The 17,609-nt window shown below is 43.2% G+C and overlaps 1 protein-coding gene across 16 annotated transcripts in view; it reads right to left on the bottom strand.

Annotated features, from left to right (window-relative positions):
* Window positions 1-17,609, bottom strand: part of RAPGEF1 (Rap guanine nucleotide exchange factor 1) — an 84,707-nt gene that overhangs the window by 42,365 nt on the left and 24,733 nt on the right. For 15 of the 16 annotated variants that reach the window (XM_068211200.1, XM_068211204.1, XM_068211207.1 and 12 more), the window contains exons 2-4: window positions 10,414-10,553; window positions 5,969-6,147; window positions 3,132-3,288 (exon numbers count right to left, since the gene is read on the bottom strand). In XM_068211200.1, the coding sequence (XP_068067301.1) occupies window positions 3,132-3,288; window positions 5,969-6,147; window positions 10,414-10,553 (476 nt within the window). Of the gene's footprint in view, window positions 1-3,131; window positions 3,289-5,968; window positions 6,148-10,413; window positions 10,554-16,710; window positions 16,983-17,609 lie in introns of those variants that run through there. The other variant, XM_068211203.1, reaches the window with a different exon arrangement.

The raw sequence follows: 17,609 nt of genomic DNA, 5'->3' as shown, positions 1-17,609 counted from the left end.
TCAGCTTTCCAGAAGCTGTCCTGGAACATCCCACACAGGGTGGGGGAAGAGGGAGCACAAACAGATGTCCATGGGGACCAAAGCTATGAAGATGTCCCTGCTAGGACAGAGAGCCCTGGTGAGGAACAGTGTGTTCTGAGAAGTGTCCTGATGAGTAACATCACTTGACTCTTTTGGCTGCATTTGGCATCTTGGGGGCTGAGTGATGACTCAATTGCCACCTTTCTGCCCTCTGGACAAAATTCCACTGCTGAAAAGGTTTTTGGAGATCCTCATGCACTTTAACAGACTCAGGGCTGGACCCTGTGGGCCTCTGGGGTAGAGGCCAGCCAGCACTGCAAACGCGCAGGAGCACAGTAAGGGAAATAAAACGCATGGGCATTCAAACCAAAAGCCAAACACTCCTTAAACATCCGCCTGAGAAGGCTATGGAAGGGAAAGTGTAATGTCTCCTTTTCCTGACCTTTCTTCACCACTTTAAACCAAAGCCAGGCCACCACTGCAGACTGTGGTGGTGGCTGTCCTGCAGCAGCGCTGAGGAGCTCCAGGCACTCAGGGCTGAAGTGCTCAGTTTTCCTATTTTGCCAGTCATAATGGACACACAGTTGTCTACCACATGGGAATGTAGGTTAAAACCGGAGAAAACCAATCCAAATTGGCTCAAAAGTATCTTCAGAATTATTCAAATCATTGGGACTGGGAGAAAAAAACCCAAAGCACCTTCCAGTGGAGGCATCGATGCATGACTGCAATTACCTAAGAGGATCACTTTCCCTTCCAACTCTGACAAACATCACCAGATCCTGAGTGTTTCTCCTCTCTGCTATCCCCAGATGAGAACTAGCATTTGGAAATCAAGCCAAAATCTTTAGCATACACACAGAGGTAATGTGCACACAACTGAGCCAGATGCACATTATGCTATTCCTTATCAACAAGGAAAGAGATTCCTGCAGCAGCAATTAGAGATAATTAAAGCCTCTCTACAAACTATGCTACTTCAGCAAGCTGAAAATTCCACAATGAGATGGATTTTTTGAGAAGTTATGTAATCAAACCAAGCATTTTTCCCTGCCTAGCAAAGCCCTAAAACCTGAGATCAAAATATCAAGTAACAGAGGTGAACAAGAGTCTCCTTTATACTTAATTCTGAAAATAAAGAAGTAAGCATTGAAATGTGGAAGTGGATCTTGTGTGATCTGCCAGAAAAACAAAATAGTCTCTGCTGTGGAGAGAAGTCTCCATCTTCTCAGTTCTGCTTCCAGATCTGAAATGTGGCTTGGCCTATCTAAAATAAACCTTGTTCCTTGCCGTGCAGGAGGTGAAAGCATGCTGCTTCCAGACGCTGACCTCTTGATGGGCAAATACTCTCCCATCTCCCCAGACAGCCACACATCTGCTCTAAGGCTGGCCAGACATGAGCCAGCTCCAATTGGAAGGCCAAAATAACTTTCAGTCTAAAAACAAAGCAGAGACTGATATAGCCATGGTGCTGAGCAGGGCTCCACAGCCCACGGACATGTCCATGCTGCTCCCAGTCTGGGCTGGCTCATGAACAGACCTCCAAGACCTTCCCCAATCCCAGAGCTTCCCCCAGTCTGCAGAGGAGACAGCTCTGGCTGGAAGGCAACAGGTACCAAGGGTTTAAAAATTGCTTAAAGTCAAAGAACAACTCCCAAGTTGTGTGTCCAAGTCTCCTGCAATGAGACCACGTAACTCTGTTCCAGATCTGGGAATAACACATCTCTCCCTGGGATTGTGCAAATTCAGTCAGTGATAACTCACCATTTGCTGGGGAATTACAACACAGATTTTCACATCCTGCAAACTGCTGCTGAATTCCAGCAGTAACAGCAGCTGAGATTTTAGGCTAAACTCTTTTCCTCTCTCCTGCTGTGCAAATTTAAGACCAGCTTGACTTTTAAAATGTGTAGCTTAAAGTTAAAGAGCATATTGTGCAAAATAATCCTAGAAAATTCATCTTCTTTAGGTGCTAGAAATTATTTGTTTTTAAGATATTTATTTAAAAGGCTTATAAAGTAATAGCAGGTTTTAGTATCTGTGTTTGAGTGACATTAAAGAGATACCCAGATGATGCAGACACCAAACCAAGAGGCCTGAAAATGTAACAGTCAAAGCCTGGGAGATCCACTTCATTTTTACATTTGGTTCCATTTAATAAAACTGAGTCTGAGTACAGTGAAAGGTTCTTGATACATAACTCCAGGTGAAGCACCTGCTGCAGTTCTTAAAACTCTATTCCAATTTTCCTTGTACAGTTGATTTAAACATTCCCCTTTGAATTCAGCCCTACTCTTGACAGAGATTTAACTTCCTCTACAGTTTCCAAAAGAAGATTCCCAGGAGATATGACAGTCTGTCCACTGGTGCCCTAAGCCCAGATCAACCAAACTTTTACCAACACTGCTAGGACAGGTGAGTGATCAGCCCAGAGAGAGCCTGGGACACAGAAATAATGGCTACAAGAACCTTCCCAGGAGGCAGGAGGACAGCCAACAGCTTTTCCAGGGTGGAACAGGGAGGGAATGCTACAAGCAGGTCTGACAATGGATACAAAGGTTTCGGTTAAACGTTTCCATTAGCAATGTAAAACTCATCTCCAGAAAACTGAGTTTAGCTCATCACCTTTTCCACACCCTAATCCAGCTGCTTAGAGTGGTGATGTATCACTGACAAATCCCTTGGAATTTCTCTTAAATGGAGCTGGAGTCTTTCATTCTCTATGGGCATTGACAGGGAGCACTTTCATTTTATTTTGCTGAGACAGAAAATGTGCAAACCACTTCTTGTAATCTGCATTGGAGACTGGGAACTCTCTGAAAATTCAATGCAATACCGAAGAAAGATCCACTGCTTCTTCCAATTCATCCAAATGCCAGGTTGAGCATGCCAGAAGTTCACATTCAGAGCCAAACTGTGCTGGTCTTTAACTAGCACTCCAAGGAGGAACATTTCTTATGGAACAGTAGATTTAAGGGGTAGTTTACTGAAGGCAGAAACAGGACCTTCACATTTTACCTGCATTTAAAAACCTAGTTTACACAGACCTCTTCTAAAATACATTATTATATGCTCTTTATAATAAAAATTACAGTATTCGCCTCATGTACCTTGACTCCATCCAGAACTGCTTTTATGACATCCTTCACTGTTGTCACCATCTCCTTGTCCTCTGAATTCACCCCCTCCAGCATCACCTGATCAGACCAGCGGATGAGGTTGGCCAGGCTCTGGTACACTCGGCTGTAGCAGGATGAGATGGCAGAACTGCACAGCAGGAGAGGGAGCAGTTGAGAAAAAAGAACAAAAAGAAATTTCGGAGATGTTATCAAATGTTACGAGAGTGAGTTTCACACTGTGCATTTCACTGCTTTGCTCTCTGACACTCAGAATTTGTGTTGAGCAGATGACAAAGCCCAGGCTGCTCCTCCAGTGCAGCTGCTCTCCTGTTCTCTAACACCAAATGATGACAGTTTGAAGGTACAAACCACCAACAGCTCATTCCCAATTATCAGAAGGAATTATCTAGGATGCAGGTTAACACAGCAATGCTAAAAAAAAATTCTTTCCATCTTAATCTACAGCTCCATCCTATGCCCAAACATTAAGGATAAGTATTCAAGCCCTACATTTAAGTTTAAGCTATGTTATTTCAGTATTATCCTTCTTCCTTATTAGCTCTCCCCAAAACCACCTTGGACCACTGAGAGCTGACTCAATTCATTCCTTTACAAATCACTGCCTCACTGTTTATAATGCCTGAAAACATGTAATTAAAATTACTTCTTTAGAGAAACTGAACTGAATGAATTTCAGGTTTGAAAGAGGAAGGGTGTTGCTTTGTTTTGTTTTTAATGAGAAACAGAATTGAATCTATTGTTCTGAAGGGAAAAAAAAAAAGAGTTTTGGAAGGATGACAACTTTAAATAAAAGTTAACTGTAACAACAGTGCTCCCAGGCATTTTCCTGGCCATTCTGAAAACACTGACTTCATTACTAAACAAGGTGTGTTAACAGCTCTGCTGATGGCAATGCTTCAGCAATTCTTTGTCACGTTAAATCAATTTCAAACTGCATCAAAACCATAAACAGATAAGAGAAGGTGTAATCTTGCAATCATTACTGATACAAGTTGTTCCAAATCCTCCCATTTCTCTCTGGTATCATTCTACATTGGCTTAACTCCAGTAACTTCATTATCTGTGAGAAAAGAATCAAGCCCACGAGCTCCAATGAGTTTATTTAGGTGAATGAGGTTTGCAGGACTGGGGAAAGAACTACTGTCAAGCTTCAACCAGGGAATACAAACAATGGCAAGGACTTGATTGTTTGGTTGTTGTTCGGGTTTTTTTTTTAAGGTTTGCTGCTTGCCATTTGTTCTCATTTGAAATGAAATTAGCTTGGTAGGAGATATTTCCTAAACAGGGCCCTCCCCCATCTCTTTCTAAGGCTTTGATTTCTTTGCCATTAATCTTCAGTCTGCTTCCTTCTAAGGAGGCAGTAATTGAAAGCCCATTTTGTGCAAGATTTAATTACTTTTTTCCTTGATGCAAATGCTTCCTCTAAAGTAAAAAGAAGTCCAACAATATTTGTAGGGCTTTCTTTGTCACTGACACAAGTCTTGCTCACTTTTCTTGCCATCAGTCACCCCTCTGTGTCCTGGCACTGACAAAACACAGGTAGGGAGAGAAGGACATGGCTTTCTGAGAAAGCCAGATCCCCTTCTAGGTTTTTTGGGAGGCTAAGCAAGGCAGGGCATGGACATGGGATCTGTGCTTTAATGCACAGTGTTTCTAGAAACTGAGACTTACCACTTTGTAGAGGACATTCCCATTTCAACAGGTTTGCTCACTATGATTCAACAGATCCAACCTCAACTGGATCTTACCTGTCCCAGCCACAGGTGTGATACTCACCCATTTCCTCCTTCCTTTTGCCAGAAGCAGCCCTGGCCTCAGCACTGGGGCCAAACACAACTGAGCATCTCTGTTTGCAAAGTACTTGGCACCCAGTGCTACCCCAACTACATTATAAACCTTCCCTGTGCCAGCACTGAAATAAGCATCTTGAAAGAAAAAAAAATTGGAGCTATTTAATGGGAAACAAACAGGAACAGCACAAAAACTGGCAGGATTTCAGGAACCAAACACCTGCATTTCTCTGCTTAGTTCTGCGCTTTTCTCTGTGTTAACTTTGTTCTTTCAGTATTATTCAACAATGTTTGTTTGTTTTCTGTAAATCAATTGCTTCAGCATCCATGGGATGAGCACCAACAATATCTCTGTGGCTTGGCAACACCACAGATTCTTATAAACCATGCTGAGCTTGGCTTTGGCAAATTTCTACTTCTTTCTTGGCTTCAAACCCACTGCCTAACTGGTAAAAACGTAATACACATAATCTGTTAAAACATAAAACAATAATCTGTTGAGTGAGGCAGGAATGAACTTGGACTGGTTAATCTGCTGAAGTACATCTATTTACTTATGTATCTGATCCAGCAAAATCCAAAAAAAGCAGTTAAGAGTGGGGGCTCAGACTTCTATAATATCAGGGTGGATAAAATGAGCACAAAAAAGGATTACTCTGAAGATAAACTCCTTTTTCAGGTAAAGCTATTGGATTTGTTAGCTTTTAGGATACCACCATGGACTGCAGAAACAGGAATAACATCTGAAGAGAATCTCCCACTAGAAAACAATGAATTTCCAAGTTTATGCTAAGAACCATCCCTTCCTCCACTCTGAAAGCAGCCTGATTTGCTTTATCTTTCCAGGGCATGAGCTTCTTCACAGCAGGGAATCTGCTTTTAAATGATGTCTGAAAACCACCACGTAATTAGTAAAAACAGCAGCCACTTCACCAGCTTCTCCTTCGATGAGGTTCCTCAGATAAAGCAGGAGCCTGTTGGTCTGTCATGGTCCCAAAAGCCAAGAAGGAAACTCACCTTTGCTGGATGCGTGGGTCAGTTTGCACCAAGGGCAGGATGGCTTCCAGCACTTTACTTGCTGAGCCTGGCAGCATCTCCAAAACTTTGTTATCAATTGCCATTTTGTCCACAATAGTCTTAAAGTAGCGCAATGCACTGACAACTTCCTTCTCTTTTTCCTCTAGCCACGATACATTCTGAAGAGGAGGGAAGAAAAGGAGATATGTTAAAACTTCAGTATTTTTAAGGGCAGAATTCCTTTAACAAACCCAAAGTTTGGTGACACGGAGGTGTGTTCCAGGAGGAGTGCAAAAACCCCCTTCTACCACAAACACTTTTAAATTGCATTACTACTCTTTCAAAGGAATAGTCAGTGCAAGATTACACCCTCACTTTAACCTTCAGAATTACCTGCATTCCAAACTGAAGGCTAATCTTGATCAATTTTAGGCTAAGATTAGCACCACTGATGACATCAAGGACACTGCTTTGAAAACCTACCCTAAACTGGGACAGTGAAATAAAAAACATTTCACAGAATGGATTGGGTTGGAAGGGACCTTAAAGCCCATCTCTACCCCCTGCCATGGGCAGGAACACCTTTCACTGTCCCAGGCTGTCCAAGCCCCCATCCAACCTGGCCTGGGACACTTCCAGGGATGGGGCAGCCAAAGTTGCTCTGGGCAACCTGTGCCAGGGCCCTACCACCCTCATAGGGAAGAATTTCTTCCTAATATCTAACCTAAACCCTGCCCTCTGTCAGTTTAAAGGCAACACCCCTTGTCCAATTACTACATGTCCTTGTAAAATACATGAAAACACCCAAATGAACTCCACTCTGATGAGCCTCTAACCTAAATCATTTTGTGATGCTGTTGGAACAAAAGAACTCACACAATTTCCATGAGGGCCAACTGTAAAAGCTAAGTTTTGGCATTGGTGAATGAATGTTGCAGAAGGGAACAATTCATTGGAATAAAGCTGAGTTGTGGTCACTAATTTCTGTGCCACCACAAACACAAGAGGAAGAAATTCAGAAGTGATACATGATACCTCAATGGCATTCTGGACAGGGATATTTTTTAAAAGCTTACAACAGTATGCCTGGAGGACTTTTAATGCCACAAGTAGTTTCGAAGCGAGATTTAAATTAACTGCTGAACACTGCTAGAAAAGGAGCAGAGAGCTTAGCAGAGTCAGATTTCATCCATTATGTCCTCAGTAAATTCAGCTTCAGGAATTAATGACCTATGGGCATTGTGTGCTCCCCATATTCTTGTCAGCTATTAAACTGCTGCTTTTCTGCAAAATCAGGCCAGCAGCCCAAAAGGTTTTAGGAAGAACAATTTATAGGCAGCACTGGTTAGTAATTTGGGGCCAGTTGCATAAAAGGGTTAGAATCCCAAATTCCACCTAGCTCCAACTTCAGAAGTCTAAGTCCCAATCCAAGAACTGCAAACCACCCTGTCATTTTCCATCTCGTCTGGGCAGTGCCCAAAATCTGCTGCTGCTTCCCCTTTGGACAACACTTCTTGCCAGGAACCTCAAGTTCTGATCTACAGCCCACAGTGCCCTGAACTCGCTTGCTGAGGAGCATCCTGGCAACTCACTGGGATAAAAAATGACATTTCCCATTTTGCAGGGATGTGCCCTCACCACTGCAGAGTTTATTCCAGGATACAGAATCTTAAAAACATAAATCACCTTCAGGATCATTGAGTCCAACCATTAATCTATGGAGAGCCTCGGCCTCTTCCAAGGCTTTGCACTTCATTTGAAATGTCACACATTTTAGGGATCAGAGAGTCTGTAAATTCCCTGGGTAAGTACGACCATGGTCCAGCAGTCAAAGCTCTCCAACAGAAGTGAAAAAATGTGGACTGCAGTTCCTGCTCCCATGGCTGTTTATGGGTTTCATTCAACAACTGTTTCCTGTAGAAAGGCTTGTGACTTAATAGCTTAAACACTCTCCTGGTGCACAGAAGGGATGGGCCTGGGCCTGACAGAGTTCAGGGCTGAGAATGACAACTGGAAACACAAATCCTTCCGCTGAGCACACCAAGGGATGTGAATCCAGCCACCGGACACTGTCTGGGACAGAGCCCTTTTTTTTTTTTTTTTTTTTTTTTTTCTTTTTTTTTTTCCCCTGCTAGTCCTTTGGGTGACGTTCCCCAGGAGCACTTTGTAATGAATCCTCTTCCAAGATCCAAAGGTATCATATGTAGGTGTGCACAGAACCATGGAATGGTATGGGTTGGAAGGGACCTTAAATCTCATCTCACTCCCACCCCTTGCCACAACTTCCACCAGACTGCCCCAAGCCCCATCCAACCTGCCCTGGAACACTTCCAGGGATGGGGCAGCCACCCATATCTCTTTTGGGCATTAAATGGGAAAAAGTTACAACTCAGGCAAAACAGCATCTCCTCTCCACTCCCTGCCTGACACATATAAATAAATATTTTTGGATGATTTCCGAAATTTTCCCTTAATAATCGAATTGCAAATGCATCATGTATGAGACACAGCTGACCCAGAAAGGGTCACAGTGAGCTGTACAGAATACACCCAATTACAAAAGCTGGAGTCATCCTCTTTTTCCTTACATTTTGGCACTGTAAAACCTATCATAAGTCTGTATATAGCACTGAAGGACATTCCTGTTCCTACAATAGGACAAGAATCACAGGGTTCAGGGGACAAAAGGAGGTTCTGCAAAGAACACCCCCAATGTTGCCCCCTTCCAGATATAAAAGGGAACAGGAGATGATGATGTTTGCATGAGCTGAGCATATCCTTCAGCTTACACATCATGATTTTACATTAATTTTTAGTATTGCTATTTCTGCTCTACGGTGATTATCTACTTCAAGAGCACAAAAATAGCATCTTAAGTACTTAAGAGGGAGAAAAGGATGATATTTGGTTTATCAAGTGAGCCTTCTGACAGAAGATCTCCCCTTTGTCAACTGATGTCTATGTTCCAGTGAGAAAATCTGGCGACAATCCAGGCACATCCTCTTCCCCGCTCCCTCCACTAAAGCTAATGAGCTGACTACATCCAACTAATTGATTAGTTGGGCAGTAGCTATTAAAATAGGTAAGGAATGAGCCAGAAATCAACAATATTTCGCAGTATAAAAATGAATGCAGATTAAATAATCATGTACAGTAATAAAAAATATTTCAAGTGTTTTGCTTTCCAATTTAAAAAATCCCAATCTGTACATAAAAAAGTATTTTAATGTCCAGCATGGCTTGTTAGTAAATCCTCTTACACTGTTTTTAGGGGAAAAATAGAAAAGCAAAAACTTCATCTATTATTAACATGCATTTGCTATAGACCACATTTTGAAAAAGGCTCTTCATTTTCTAATGTATTTAATGTGGTCACACATCAATTTAAAAGAAGGCTGCTAAATTATCTCAAGATACCATCCTGAAACATCATTGGAATTAAAAGCCTTCAAGGAGTATTCTCACTGTTGTTTTGGGGTTTTTTTAAATTTTATTTTTAAATAGCACTCAGCAATGAAAGGTGTTTGACTCCCTAGAAAGCATTTCCACAGCCTCCTGGGGAAAAAAATCTAAACCTGGGGAAAGAACCCTCATCATCTTCCACCTGATGGAGCAGAATAGGGTGAGGAAGGCTGCAGAGACTTCTCTGGGTGTTAAGCAAGTCACACAGCCTAAGAAAACTTTATCTTGCTGGCTGCTCTCAGCAACTCCACAACAACTCTCAGCAGAGATAATCTCAAAAATTCTGCATGTCTGGCGCTGCACACTGGATGAGACTTTGAACAGCTGAGAATGATGTTTAATTATCTGAAACAACCTCAACTGTTCTTAACTTCTGGCTTCCATTTGTACTTGAAAACTGACTGCAACAGTGTTGTCACAGAAAAAAGTCTCCAGCTACATAACCAGGTCACAATGCGGGAGGAGATAACACAGATCAGTTTGTGACCTCATTTCTTAGAGGACCTGGAGTGCATTTGGTCTGAGGAACATTGTGCTGGATCAGCAGCTGCTCGAACACTTCTGTGTGACTCTCCCTGCTGGTGTCATGAGAGATTGAGCACATCTTTGGACCAGCTTCAAGGATGTGCTCGCCCGGGCCTGGGGTTTTTAAAAGGATCACACCCCAAAACCAGGCAGCTCTTTGGAAGCTGTAAGCATAACCCACAGGGAGTGCATGTGGGGTGGATGTGTCAGGCCATACAACACGTTCCATAATGAGATATTTAAATGCTTGTGGAAGGAGGTCTCATCATGCTCTGCAAAGGGAAGCACACATCTTGATTTAATACTACACAGTGCTGTTTATAGGCAACCATAAAGTGGCCCTGACGATTCCTGAGCTGCAGAATTATGCAGAGGACAAATTCACACACCAGATTATGATAAACTGAGTACCAGGAAGCAAGAAAGTATCAGGATAACAGAACATGGCCTTTGCTTACTTTGTTCACTGACTTCTCTGGTGTTTTCACTGTCAGGTCAGCTTGCTTTCCTTTCTTTGAGGGTGTTCTCTTTATTTTTGGTGAATGAAACTTGCCCTTCAACTTCATTGTGAACGAGGAGAGATGGGAACGCTCAGAATCTAGAAAGACACAGAAGAGCATTACTGGATTAGGGCAAATATGTTGAAACCAGGGACATGTTACAGCATTATCTGGAAGACACTTGCACCACATAAATTTATTGAGTGGAACACAATAAAGAAAACTAATAAACTACTGCTCTATATTATGTTTCAAACCACAACACCACCATAATTTCCTGCTTTCCTCAACCACAATATCACCAGCATTTCCTGCTTTCCCTTGGAGGCAGGGACAGTGGGACTGCTACTGCTCTGTGCCTTGGAGGGAAGAGGAAAAACACCTCTCTTCAAAGCACTTATCTGCAGAAGGTCCTGAAGTACTTTACAAAGGAGGCAATCAATCATCGTGCCTCTTTGGCAGATGAGCAACTGAGTCAAGGGGATGAAGTGACTCGTTCACAGCTCTCTGGCAGAGCAGAGCCCTTGGCTGTGGGTCAGAGCCGGCAGAGCTCCCTGCTTCAGGGATGGAGAACACAATCCCAGGTCATGCCTTTCCCAGGATGCTGATCTCTACTCACTCTGCAGCACCAATTTTGAATGTGGCCCCATGGATAATCTGAACAAAAATGCCAGCCCTTGTCATCTGCAATGGATTTCACTTCCAGTGTACCAGAAAAAACAGAGGAACCCCTTGGATACTGGGGCATCCTTCAAGGAACTCAACTGCAGGGAGCTGAGCACTTTTTAAAATTGTATTTTCGTTGTTTTTTTTGAATACCTAAAAGAAGTCTCAAAAGTTTGCTGCAATCATGCCGTATGCAGACTTACCGTTGAAGTACATTTTTATCTGTTTAACCATGAAGCTAAATAAAACTAAGCTGCCTTGTAGAGAGCAATTTAGAAAGTATTTTGAGCAAAGAGCACTTTAATAAATGAAGGTCTGAGTTGCTCTCCAGTGACCCAGATAATTCAGCAGAAGTTACCCGACTTGTCTCTAACTACATTTTTAAGAAAACTACACAGTTTTGCTGTATGTTTCATTTTTCTTTTAGATTATTTGAGCATTAACTGCACTGGCTGTAATGAGTTCAGAGGACAGCCCCATGCATGCAGCACTGCAGCACCTCATTAGCATGCAGACTGCAAACAGCAAATGCTGCTGAGTCAAATCTAGCACCCAGCAGCTAAATACCACAGAGCAGTGCTGCTCCTCGTACTCAAAACCACCTAACCACAGCTCAAGGAAAGGAACCTGTCTCCCTTTAAACCTGGTTTCCTGGTAGTGTGTTCTGACCCTCTGTGAGCACACTCACCACCAGCACTCTGGTTTGGTATGTCCTCCAGACCAAGATTTTGCAGGCATCCTACAGATGGAAGCTGGTGAGCACCGATCCTAATCTAGGCTGGCTGCAGACCTGTTCTCCACTTACAGGAGTAAATGTTTTCCCAGGTTTTCTTTGTATCCTAAAGTCCTGTTTAGTGCTCTGAGGAGGGAGGCACTAAAAACCTTGGCCACTGCAGATAAATCCAGGCGTATCAGTTGGCCTCTGAAGAATCACTTACAGCAGCTGGCACCCCAACTTAGCAACAATTTACGTCAGTGCTTTACATCCACAAGAGGATCTCCAAACCTTTAAAACCTCTCTGTCTCCACAGGGTGCTGAAGGTCACCACTGAAGAGAGTTCCTGGCTGCTGTGATAACACTCTTGAGCTCCTCCCCAGAAAATAATTTGTATTTATTCCATACACCATATGAGAATGTCCATATTTGCACACATAGGCACGCTTGCCATGAAAAGTCATGGATCTGAATTAATTTTTCGAGAACTGGCAAACAATTACAATAATTAATCTACAGGGAAGTAATGGTGACAGCAACAAATTGTGTCTGGCTCCTCCACGGGCTGCAGTGAGATCCAAACTGCAGGTCTCAGTAAGAAAACACTCAACACTACAAAACCCTTGGTCACCTATGGTGATAATTTTGCATTGCAGGGACAAGATATTTGGAAGGGAGAAAGATTACAAAAGATTAACATTTCCTTTTCTCCTTGCCACCAGACATCTCTACCCACCTTCACGGGGCAAGCACGTGAATGGCTGAACCAATGTGTCTGCACGGTCAGGAGCCTCCAAAAGGAGATGCCATCAGAGAAAGTTGCTTTTCTGCTGACAGCAGATCCTCTTTCCCGCCACCACCAGCCAACCACTACCCCTTTGTTCTTTTTATCCTTTGGTCACACCAAACACCAAATCATTTGTGTGCCACACTCTTAGGGGAGATAGACACAAAGAGCAAGGACAGAAGCAAGTGGCTAGAGGAGAATAGGAACTGCTTAAAACAGTATTGGTGAAGTAAACCAGCTGACATTTGCAAAAATAATAAATGTTATTGTTTGAACAGCCCTGCTAAGTCCTGCTTTGAAGATCACAAATTAATGCAGCTTTTTACTGCCATGGCTTTCTGTCTACACCAAGCACTTTCCAGCTCTCATCTGCTCACAAGTTTCTGATGCATTTGCAGTTAAACAAATGAGTCACAAACCAATATTCTCTCACACTCAATTACACTTAGCACTTAAAATAGCGCTTTTCTTGTTCCAAGCACATTACAAACACATCGTTCTCATCCTTAAACAGTCAGGCCTTAACCTCACTCTGCAGATGGGAAGCAGGCATAGAGGTGAAGCAACTTGTCTAAACAGAGCAGAGGGTGAGTCAGTGACTCTGGTAGAGCATCTCCATCACTCTGCAGGCCCTCGGCCTCTCCCCCTGTTCATGGATCAAGCTGTGGAGCTACTGTGATTATGTTCAGTGAATGCCAACGGAATTATTCGGCACACTGGGCTTTACAGTTTGCAAGCTGATACATCATTCAAGCATTATAAACAGAATTTGCTTTGTAATTAATCTGGATGAAGTGGTATAAAAGAGAAGTGACACTTGAGCAGGAAGGGATTCCAGCTCACAGGTGTAAGGGACCTAAGCTTTTACAGATGAAGCCTGAAACTCTCCTCCAAAAAGCACAGCTGAGCAAGACTTCTTAGACTGGTTACCACAGCACTGGTCTGCTTTGAAAAAGTAACTTTTTTAAATACTATATCCTAATTGAAATATCTTACATGTCCTGTGTGTCTGTCCAGTTAAAAAGTTCAAACAGCAGAGCATGCCTTTACAGATTAAATAATTTGATAACATACACAGAGGCAGAAAACAGAGCCATGGCAATGCTCAAACCACTTCTGTCCCTCTGCTCCTTCCTGCCTATCTACAGTAACCAAACCCCTTAATGCAGCATTGAGATTGTTCTTAGCTTGGGAGCTTGCCCACTGGAAATTATTCTATCATATTACCCTCGCCTCTTGTTGATGAATAGCCAGCAGTGTTTAGCTGGAGTCTCAGCAGTGGCTTTCTCCTTTCTGGTGTGCAGGAGGAGGGTACCCCAGACTTACTTCTATGAAGTGTCCAAATATTTGTGAGATGAATGGGAAAAATCAGGGTAATAAACTCAATGGAGTGATTTCAACTGGAAGGGGGAAAGAAAAAAGTTGTATCAAAGTGTTTCTGTCTCAAAGGAACCACTGACTTTCCATCCCCTCATATTTCATCTGTCTGGATGCTCTCTGCTGCTGCACACAACTGGAAAAAAAAGCCCTTCAAAATGACTTTATTACAGATCTGAGTTTCTTGATTTCTGACTGGAAGCTTCACTACGTCACTCGTTTCATAGCTAAAAAATCCCCTGTCAGAGAGGCTCCCGCTCCGCCGTGCTTGAACGTGCTCCAGCTGTTGAGTCACGGCCCTGCTCAGCTCCCAGGCTCGTCTCCACCGGCACGTGTCCGGGGTCTGACCACACACACACCACCAGAGAGCTCGCCTGACACGCCTGCTCCAACCAGCCCTGCTGCCAGGTGTGGCCAGAGGGGTTTTCAGTATCCCTCCAGCCCTCGGACCAGGCAGACCATGGCTAAGGAGACCACGGCCAACTGAGAGCCACCTGATTCCCCACCAGCTCCCCAAGCTCCAGCAACCGGTGCTGCTGCTGCCAGTTTGCCAACAGAAAGCTAAATCTGGTGAGGAAAGAACTGCAGGTTTAAAACATCAGTGGATTAAAAGGGAAGGCAGATAAACCAGCTTATGTGCTTGTGGGAGAAAGCCTGCAAGTCAAAGCCCAACATCCACCTCGGCCATAGTCAAATGGTTACTCTCCACTTGGGTTCAAATAAAGGCCAGAATAAGTCAAAACACACACAAGCTGGTGAATTCCACCAAGCTAAGCCAGTAGCAAATTATTTGCTTTAATGTCAAAGTGAAAGTTCAGCCTTTTACAGAGCTCAGTCACAGCAGAGTTTCCATCTGCTGGGTCCCACTCGCCAGCCTCGTGTAACCAGCACATGGGAACCTTCAGAAATGGGAAATAATGCCCTGCCTGCTTCTGCACCTCCTGCTCCTGCTTTTGTCACTACTATTCCATGGCAGGGAGGCTCCAACAGCTGGGACAGCCTGCTCAACCTGTCTAGTGCTTGGATCATATAAAACTAATTGAAAATAGACTTATTTTTAATTAAAACCCCACAAACTTTAGATTACAGTACCTTTTCTTTCCTTCACCTGAAAAACGAAACCCTCCATCTTCTCTCACTCTCTGTGTGTTCAGACACCAAAACCCTGCAGCTTTAGAGGGGACACAACCTTAAAAAAGGGTTATAGTTCATTTTCCAGCTTGTCCTGACTCTTGCAGCTTGCTAGAAAGAACAAAGTGGACTCTAAAAATCTTATTTCACAAATGGTTCCTTTTTCAAAGGCCATTTAGGTCTCTGCTGGATGCACATATTTAAAAGCTATCAGATTAAAAATAACAGCAAACATCTCTCCCTATGTCATAATGAAGCTATTGTGCACATTTTTAATCAACTGCTCCTGCCACTTTTGCCACGAGTCCTTTGAAGGCAGCAGTGACTTATGTAATGAGTTACACAACGATGCCCATTAAAATGGCATTTGTTCCCTTGGGCTCAGCTCCATCATTTGAGAAGACAAAAGGCAAGTTGCAAGGCTTCAGCTAAACCCTAGCTGACAGGGACTTTAAGGGTTCTGAAGTAAAAGGCAAAAATAACGAGCCAGAGTTCAAAACGACCTTTCTGCTGAGGATGTCTGCGCTGCGATGCAGCACCCAGCGAGAGGCTCTGGGGCTACTCCAGATGCAATTCTGCTCTCAGAAACACAGGAAAACAGGTGATTCAGGATGGGCAGACAGGCACGTGAGAGCTTACCACAATAATCACAAAACATTCTGCAAAGCAAATGTCTTCCCAGACTGTATATGGATATTACTACAATTCCCAACATCTTCCTTCCACCCTTAGGGCAAGGGCTGTATCTGTTACATACCTGTAAGCTCACAGATCCGGGGGGCTGTGCCCTGGCTAAAGCTTTTGGGCTTTCTTGTAATGTAAATATTAAAATCAGTGACTGACAGAAAATCCAAGCCTTTGAGCTTTGCAGGAAACAGCAGAGTTCCTCTGCAGAAGAACTGGCACAGGAGGCACAGTGTGATGCTCACCAGTGAGCTGTGGGCAACAGAAAATGACTGCAGGGGCACTTGTAAAAATAAATTTTAATAATCCTGTCTTGTGACAAAATGTTTAAGCCTGCCAAAGTGTAGCTATGAAGGTGGAGAGAAAGCACCAAGTTTCAAGGAGGGTTGAAAAAACAGATGAGGAGGACCCCAGATAAATTTTCCACCCTTTCACACTTGCAGTGTGCTGCTAGCTCTCCCATTACACTGCAAACAGCCTTCAGCTACTTTTCACACCCTCTTTCTCCAGAAGTCCTGAGGATGTTTAGAAGCCTAAAAATGCTGATATGCAGCACTTGTGCAATGCTGTGTGTTCCCAAAAGGATGAACTGGGATCCTGAGTACAGAAAAGACAGAATGCGACAGAACAGAATTAAAATATCCCTTTTAAATGTATCAGCATATCACTGCTGCATCATGGGTGCTCAAAAGCCTCAGACCTAGTACTCCCAGCTCTGTGAGTTTCCTTTCCTCAGCTTTGCCATTATCCCCAGAGACTGAAGCAAGAGAATTAAAGCAGAAACAAAAAAAGACCTGGTAGGGGACCTGGAAAGGGGAAAAAAAAAAAAAAAAAAAAAAAAAAAAAGGGAGGGTCCGGTGTCAATCAGGAAGTTTGCCCACCCTAACCTTTGTACCTTAGGTGGAGTTGTTTGTAAGCTGCTCCAAGTCCTTCTCCAGGGAATCCAATTGCTAGGAGAGCCGCCAGGTTTTAGAGCAAAATTATAGAGGAAGGGCAGCTGAGAATCAAACAATCATTCTCGAGTGCTAAAGAAACTTTTCCTCCAACATCACGTCACCTTGGAAGCAGCCAGCTTTTGGGAGCGGAAAGCCCGACTGCCCTTTTTCTTTTCTGGCAACATTACAGTGAATGAGCATAAACCAGCGAGCATTAATGATGTGCAATGACAGCACACAAACTTCTCTGGAAAAGGGAGGCTCAGTTCCCTCTCAGCTGGCCAGGCAATGCTCACTGACTCACAGGCTTCATTATTTTTATGCCGCCCTCTGGGGCCTCCAGAGGAAGCAAAACATTTTTATTTGTCAGAGAGCACATTTTTATTTTGATTTTTTTTTTCTTTCTAAGCAGCCATGAATGAGGGATCTCCAGCTGCAGCAACCTCACATGGAAAGAGCTCGCAGTGTTTGCAAGGGAATTGGAAGGCAGAGAGGGTAACTTATCAATTCAGCCACATCTCCCAACTGCACTGAAAAGGACTGGCTTAGTCAACAACATTAATTTTATGGTGCATTAGCACTACAGCTCTTTTTTCTTCCAGCATCATATCTGGAAGCAAATCTTCAGGTTGCAAGGAAGATGCAAATGATCTAGCAAGAAGAAGTTCAGAGCAGCTGACCAGATCCCCCTCTACTCCTCTTTTTGCCTCTTTTACAAGAAATCTCCTTGTATGCAGATAAACCAGGAATCCTTTACCTGCTGAAAACTGCAGCAGTATTGCTCAACTGATTTACAAGGGGGAAAAGAAAATAAAAAGGTAAAAAGCTAAAATAAATCAAAAAAAGGGAGATTTAAGGA

Source organism: Anomalospiza imberbis, chromosome 21, assembly GCF_031753505.1.
Source record: "Anomalospiza imberbis isolate Cuckoo-Finch-1a 21T00152 chromosome 21, ASM3175350v1, whole genome shotgun sequence".
Taxonomy (NCBI): Eukaryota; Metazoa; Chordata; class Aves; order Passeriformes; family Viduidae; genus Anomalospiza; species Anomalospiza imberbis.
This window is presented reverse-complemented; position numbering and strand designations above follow the sequence as displayed.